The sequence below is a fragment of the Spinacia oleracea genome, chromosome 2 (assembly GCF_020520425.1).
Source record: "Spinacia oleracea cultivar Varoflay chromosome 2, BTI_SOV_V1, whole genome shotgun sequence".
Taxonomy (NCBI): domain Eukaryota; kingdom Viridiplantae; phylum Streptophyta; class Magnoliopsida; order Caryophyllales; family Amaranthaceae; genus Spinacia; species Spinacia oleracea.
In genome coordinates this window covers 30,189,925-30,198,103 of record NC_079488.1, presented here as the reverse complement: position 1 = coordinate 30,198,103, position 8,179 = coordinate 30,189,925, and the positions used below count along the sequence as shown (strand labels likewise).

The 8,179-nt window shown below is 31.7% G+C and overlaps 1 protein-coding gene across 1 annotated transcript; it reads left to right on the top strand.

Annotated features, from left to right (window-relative positions):
- The first annotated feature begins 2,846 nt into the window (after window positions 1-2,846).
- On the top strand, window positions 2,847-6,072 carry LOC110789135 (triacylglycerol lipase OBL1). The gene is made up of 5 exons (XM_056835425.1): window positions 2,847-3,047; window positions 3,177-3,349; window positions 3,799-3,832; window positions 4,284-4,945; window positions 5,640-6,072. Exons 1-5 carry the CDS (start codon window positions 2,933-2,935, stop codon window positions 5,955-5,957), a joined length of 1,302 nt encoding a protein of 433 aa, XP_056691403.1. The 5' UTR covers window positions 2,847-2,932; the 3' UTR covers window positions 5,958-6,072.
- Window positions 6,073-8,179: the final 2,107 nt, after the last annotated feature.

Sequence of the window (8,179 nt, the reverse complement as noted above, 5' to 3'; positions counted from 1 at the left end):
TCCAGACTCAAAAGTCTATTCGTAAAATTCTAAAACATTCACTTATTATAAAGGTGCACCTTCTAATTTTTGCTTATTACTTAATATTTCCAAAAAAAATTTAAACAAAACTTTCCTTTGTTAAGAAAAAAAACCATTTGAGAAAAGGTTATCAATTTTTTTTGGGTTCTACTACGAGGAGTTCCCACCGCATTCGGCGAGTGAACTAATCTCCCACGGGAGTTTGCATGGGTACCTCGATGGGCAGCATCCCTCCCAGTTGAGATTTTTTCAATTCCCAAGGCTCAAACTCGAGACCTTGATTAAGGAGTAAGAGGCCCTTAATCATTCATACCAACCTCAATTGGTAAAGGTTATCAAATATGACAGTGCGTTGTTGTCATTTTTTATAAATCATTTAATTTTGATCCCTAGCTACTTGATCTCCTTATTGGAGATGATCTTAATGACATTTGCATGCATGATTGATAAGCTGAAAATGAAAGAGAAGCAACTGGAATAAATGGTGCTTGAAATTTGAAAGGGTCAAATATGAAACCGTGGACACTGGAGCACTTCGATGGTCACATATAAAGACTTGTTTGTCATTTCTAAAAACTTTCCAGCAATTAGGCCAGGGCCGAAGCCAGACTCGGTTATCAAGGGGGGCCGAACATTAATTAAACAAGTAGGTTTAGCCGCTTAGGGGGCAGTCCAATGGGAAACTATCTAATGTTAACTCGTTAGTCTTTTATTTAACAGGTGTGGTTCGGCCTTCAGGGGGTCATGGCCTACCTAAGCCCTCACTATGCTTCGCCCCTGAATTAGGCAAACCACATGTTGAAGTCAAATATTTTGTTTACCTAACGAAAGCAAATTAGATCTACAAACTTAGCTTGGCTAAAAAAAGAAATTAAAAAAATATTAAAAAAAAAACAAAAAAAAAACAATTCTTACCAAATTCCCTCAAACCAAAATTTCCAAATTTAGAATTTTAAGGGGCCCTAAGCCCTTTGAATCCAATTTAAAGGGTTCCTACAAAATTTAAGAGTTCTCTTCGATCAAAACAATGCCGTGTTCAATTGCTGTATTTTGGCTTCTTCAATTCCTCGACGGACGTCTCGTGGTTGTGTTATTGAGTGGTCTAAATTTTACGTTGAAATCTTAACATGTTCCTATTTTGTGTCGTGCTAATTAAACCCTTTAATTAAAAGGGTTTTAAGTACATGACACGACTAATTTTTTTCGGATTTAATTAGTGTCAGCCTTTTCCTATACCTCTATCTAGAACATGAAAATGTTAAACTCATTTGTACCCACATATAAGTTGTCTCACGTTAAAGAATGATCAGAGAAAATACCAACTTACTCCATTTTAGAAGAGCTACTCCCATATTATTCCCAATTATTGGTTTTACACTATGACTGGGAAATGAAATGATAAGTAGTACTACGTACTACGTAGATAATATAAATTTGTGAGGACATTCGAATTTTGCATGTTTGGCATATTGTTAAAAGGGTTCTATAAGGATCATGTTTAGTCGTGCTAACGTCTTTGATTAAAAGGGTTCCATAAGAATCATATATCTTTAGTATCTTACAGCATAATTTCTTTTATAAGATTGTTAATAACAATTTTTTTTTACAAGGTATTTTTTCGCAAAAGAACACAATTGTATAAGGTAATTTTTGACAATATTTTTTTTTAATGACAATAGGCATTCAATATATTGAATCATCAAATTTGTTTATGTTTAGGACGTACTACGTACCAATGGTACCAAAAGTCCAAAACGTTCATATGACGTAATAAATTAGACAAAAAAACTTCATGTTGATCGATGTTTTAAATTATTTTCAACCTAAACATACAGATATTGTTGTTGTACAAACGATAGGGTAATTTAATAATAATTATAATGACCTAGGACCCACCAACAACTACATCGTCATAGCATGATTGTTAAAAATTAGAAGGTGCACCCGATTATATGTAGCTCTATTTGTAATCGGGTGAAAATTACTTCTTCATTTTTCGGGAAATTTGCCAAACACAACCTAATAAAGTTCTCTATTTGTCAATTACAACCTCAAATTTCTAATTTTGCCAATTACAATCTTAAACTTATACATCCATTTTAAATTACAACCCGAAATTATTTTCCGGCAAAAACCGGAAGATGATATCATAATGTTATTAAAAAAAAACTACATATTTTCTATACAAAAATCAAATCGATAAATAAGAATTAAAACAAATAAAATAAAATAATCGGAAAAAAATATTTTTTTTAATAACGTTGTGGCATCATTTTTCGGTGATTTTTGCCGGAAAATGGTTTCGGGTTGTAATTTAAAATAGATGTACAAGTTTAAGGTTGTAATTGGAAAAATTAGAAATTTAAGGTTGTAATTGGCAAATAGGAAACTTTATTAGGTTGTATTTGGCAAATTTGTCTTTTCTTTCCAATTAAAAAACAATTTTTATTTTTTTTGTTAAGTAAGCACTTTACACTTTAAAATATACATTTTTTTAGGGACGACTATAATTTATTTGTTGTTCCTAATACGTCTTTTATGTTATAAAATGTTATTTAATTTTAATTTGTTTTCTTTTTATTTTAGTGATTGTGTTGTACTCTATTATGCATGTTCTTTTAAAACGGATGTGTTTTTAACTTTTTATCCTTTAAAAATGTAATTTAATCTATAAAATGTGCTTTTTAAAGGAATAAAATTACAAAATATCTCAGTTATATGTAGCTCTACGTGCAACCAGGTATACCTTCGACCGATTGGCGTGATTGTTGTTTGCGAAGTGCCTAAGCTTCAAAATAATAACTGCCTATAAGTAGGTGCACTTCTTAGGCCAAAAACATATAAGACGAACCAAAATTCAAAGAAAAACCCTTTGTTAAATTATTTCTTAACCCCGATTCTTGAAATTAAAATGAGGTGGACGGCATTTCTTTCTATATTTGTTGAAATATTTCTTAAGCTCATAGCCAAACCCTTGAAGAAATTGGGGTCGATAATTGAGAATTTTCTCAACTCTTGTACTCAAAGTACGTACGTTATTATTTTTTCTCCATATAGTGGTCAGATCAGGAGATCTTTTACCAGAATTAAACAATGTTTTTTATTTTTTTTCTAATTAATTGCTAATTATAAATCATGTTATTTCATGATCACAGGAGATAATAAGGATTATTACTCTATCTTCGGATTTATAGACACTAGGTTTGATTTGGACAAGAAAATACAACATGGAGATGCAAAATATTACCCTGCACTTTCAATGATGGCATCCAAGTTGGCTTACGAGAATCAGGCCGTTGTCCAAACAACTATTTCTGAACGTTGGAAGGTTAGACTACAATATTTCTGTTTTTACACTCGAGTATAGGATGTACACCCTAGTTTATTAAATAATGTAATTCATTCGTCCCGGAATACTCGCAACGGTTTGGATAGACACGTTTATCAATGCACAACTTTGACCATCAACATCTTCAACTATATATTATAAAAACTTCTAAAATATTACTCTGTAATATTTTGAAAATATATATTAAGATGAAGCCAACAATATATTATATGTTAACATTTATTTTCATATACTATAAATAAAATAGAGTCAACGTGAATTATGTGAATAGTGCAAAAAATCAAACCGTTGCGAGTATTCCGGGACCGAGCTAGGGAGTAACACTTTCATCGATCTTTTGAATACGAAGTACGAAGTATTATTTTTGTTACTCTTAAAATGATCATGAAATTGATTATTTATGTCCTTGAATTTGTTTTCTCGTACAGATGGACTTCGTGGACTTCTACAATTTCTATAATGGTGAGACATTTCATTCGATCAATTTGTTATATAATCTACAATATATGGTGGGAAGCTAGTTTCAACCTAGTAATTAAAATACTACGTAGGTAGTAATTATTTAGGCCCCATTCGGTACTGCATGGTTTTTGGTTTCAAATTTTTTTTTTTTTGACAAAATTAAAAACAAAAATATCCAAATAAAACCACTAAAAATGAGTTTCCAATGTTTTGTTGTCAGTTTTTAAAATCAGTATGATTACTAAGGTAGATCTTTAATTAGTTAATAATTTAATATAAATTAAATCATTCGATTTCAGAATCATAAATCCAGAAATGAAACCTGTCAGTAATCTTAAACGCCCCCTTATTAATTTTGAGAAATTTGATTGTCACCTAACATGATCAAATAAATTTAATGATGTTAAGGTAAATTTCTTTGAATTAAGTCATCTTTTGAATATCTTTTCAGAGTTCAAACAAAAATCAACAACACAAGCTTTCATCTTCCATAACGAAAACATAGATGAGGATATGATCGTCGTGGCCTTTAGGGGTACATCACTTTTCTCGGCGGAAGATTGGAGCACTGATTTCAATTACGCGGGGGTTAAAATCGAGGGAATACCCGGAAAAACTCATTTTGGTTACATGTTAGCCTTAGGTCTAAACAAATACTCACGTGACAACGATAACGATGATTATCTAGGAAATATTAGTGGTACGTGGCCTAAACAAATCGAACAAGACCCAAAACGCCCTTTAGCTTATTATACACTTAGAGAAAAGCTCAAAGAAATGATGTCACGTTACGAAAACGCAAAAATTATTGTAACCGGACACAGCTTTGGGGGTGCACTCGCGGTTCTGTTTCCGGCGGTGTTGGCCTTGCATGGTGAGGTTGAGTTATTAGATAAACTGGAAGGTATTTATACTTATGGCCAACCTAGGGTTGGAGATGGACATTTTGGTCATTTCATGAAAAATAATGTTATAAGAGAGCATAATATAAAGTATTACAGAATTGTTTATGGGTATGATATTGTGCCTCAACTTCCCCCGCGCGATGATGCTGCAAAGTCGTTCAAGCACTTTGGGACAGCCCTCCGGTTTAATAGCTTCTACCATGGAAAGGTTAAAACTTAGCATAATTTCCTCCTAATTAATCATCATATCATCCATTTTTATTTTTTATTTTTATTTTAGCTATGTTTTGCAATTAATATATAGTTAACCGACACAGGTACTTTATTGGATAAAATGACCAATAATTTTAAGTGGTCATCAATACATTCACCAACCTTTTTTCCCAAAAAGCTCACGCAACTATCTTTTTCAAAATTAACTTTTGAGCTCAAATCTCATTAAGCTCTCTCAGTCAAACAACCACATTTATCGTTTTGGAAATTTTAATTTAAGAATTCGTACTTAGATTTATAAATAAGATAAATTAAGCAATTTTCAATACAAGAATTTGTATCTTTAACGACAAACTAATAACGACGGGTCAAAAATCCCGTCGTAAAAAGCTTTTGTGACGGGGATAACAAACAAACAACGACGGGAACAACCGTCGCAAATATTTTTTACGACGGGTTAACGACGAGATTTTCTTTAACGACGGCCCCACTTTTATGACGGGTTCACGACAGGAAATCCCGTCGTTAAATCAACGATTATTGGCTTTTAGCGACGGGATTTCCCGTCGTTAATGGTACAATTTCTTGTAGTGTTTATGAAATTTCTAGTTGGGTTTAATTAACCTAAGATAAAAGATTTGTTTTCTACATGTCCGTTATATATCCTAATTTAATTTATAATTATGCAGATAATTGAAGAAGAGAGCAATGACATCCCAAGAATAGTAGTGAGATTATTGTACACTTTGATACTTGCAATTGTTGCAAGGATAGTTGCAGTGTGGCAGTTTATAAGAGGGTTGTTCATCGGATATATAGCAGGGCCAGAATTCAAAGAGAGTTGGTTGCTCTTAGGGCTAAGGTTTATTATTGGTATCCTCTTCTTTCCTCGTGCCATTGATCATCTCTTTCAAGATTATGTTAATTCAACAAGGATTGCCTCAGATGACTTGCTTGAAAATTATCCTGCAAATTTGGCCAAGGAGGATTCTGCACAGGGGCCTTAAAAATGCATTTTATGCATCAATGAACACGTACTCGCGTATCTATATTTGTATTCTGTGTTTGAATGTATTTAAAATTTAATCAAATAAATTATACGCATACTCTCTTGCCTTGGAAGGTTCTGCATAGTCCTCAAAAATACTTTTTTTAGGTTTAATCGAAGGCGTGCGGGTCGGTGTGTTCGTTTATGTTGTTCTATTCTTATATGCATGTGCTGCGTGCGAAGATATAAAAATAAAAATAACGTATATTGTGTAGAAAATATTATACACAAAGTTTCTCTAAAGAAAATATAGACATCAAAATAATTGACAATGGATTTTTATTAGCTTTGTTTGATTGAACTTTGTTTAAAATGTTCAAATTAAAATTTCATTTGTTTAAGAATTCCATTCATTAATCATGTTTTCTCTTTATTAAGGGCATAGATATTAATTATCACAATATAAAAGTAAATATTATAAAGGAAAAATTGATAAAAATAATCTCAACTTTCACCCATTTTCTAAAAATTATCTCAATTTTCGATTATTTTAGAATAATCTAAACTTTGGGGGTTACCTTTTCAAAATAATCCGAAGTCGTATTTCTTGTCATTACTAAACCATTTTGGATCTATTGTACATAGGCAAATTGATAGTTTAGATTATTTTAAGAAGATGTATCTGAAAGTTAGGATTATTCCAAAATAATTCAAAGTTTAGATTATTTTGAGAAGATGAGTTAAATTTGAGATTATTTATATCAAAATTTTCTACGAAAATAATAAAGCTCGCAACATGCAATCGTTAAGCCGTGTCACAATAATGACATGACATGCTTATGTGTCATAATTTAAATTGGAAACTAAAATATTTAGCTTATATAATCTATTATACATGTTAGGAAAAAAGTAGGAAAATTTTAATATTCTAATTTGTTTCTTTTTTTATATCAACTACCTTATTCGCAATTTTTCATTGTAAAAATATCGCATTGATAGTAAAAATATTGTGATGAAGCATAGCCTACGTGACGCCTATATGTACCAATTAAACTCCGACACGTAAAACTGCGACAATTAAATATTATCGCAACTTGCGACCTTTATCATCACCATTTTTTCTATTCTAAAATGTAAAGATGAAAATGGTATTAAAAACACAAAGAAAGATGAAAATAACACACTAAAAACAAAATAAGTGAAAATTAAATAGGGCGGAGTATGTATGTCAGTTGTACACTTGTACATGATATGTTGTACACTTGTACATGATATGATGTCAATTCAATATTGCTAGATCGATTTACATGAATATGGCGGGTGCAATTATATACGTCGTCTCGTCTGTGGATGGTAACAAATGAAAAATACAAGTCGAAGTATTTATTAAGTGACGTAGACTCACTTGATGATTAACCAAGTCCTCACAATGTCGTCGAGGCATGTAGATTACGCACTGATAGAGTGATAGGAGTGCTACTACTTGAACATCAAATAAGCTAGTCTCTTAAATCGTCAAAAAAAATATATATTAAGGGCGCGTTCTGTTCAGCTTATTTGACCTGAAGTTATCTGAACTTATTTGACTGAACTTATTAGAACTTATTGAAACTTATTGAAACTTATCTGAACTTATCTAAACTTATTGGAACTTATTACTAATAACATTACTAATAATATTAACAATAATAAATAATAAATAATAAATAATAAATAATAAATAATAATATTATTATTAATACTGGAACTTATTGGAACTTATCTGAACTTATCTGAACTTATTGGACTTATCTGAACTTATCTGAACTTAATCCTTATTGGAACTTATCTGAACTTATCTGAACCTGAAACTTATTTTTTTAAGGTGAACATAACGCAGCCTAAGTCTCTTAATTAAAGTACACATTTGTGCAATCTCTATTTGCTGATAATAATTACTAGCCGACATTACTAAATTTCAATTAATAATGCACCATTGACAATAATCTTCATTGTCAATTGTGAGAATAGATGGCTCGTGGGTCAGAAGGAAGAAGCACTATGGAGTGGGGTGGACGACGTTCGAATTTGGTTCACAAGAGAGAGCGATGGGTGCAGACTTTAGGACTACGGTTTCAGCAGGATATGCAGAAGCAATAGCTTGTTTGGTGGCAATTTGATGGGCCCGAATAAAAGGATTGCACACCATATGGATACAAACTAACTCCAAAAATCTAGTTACAAACCTTCACTATGATTCAC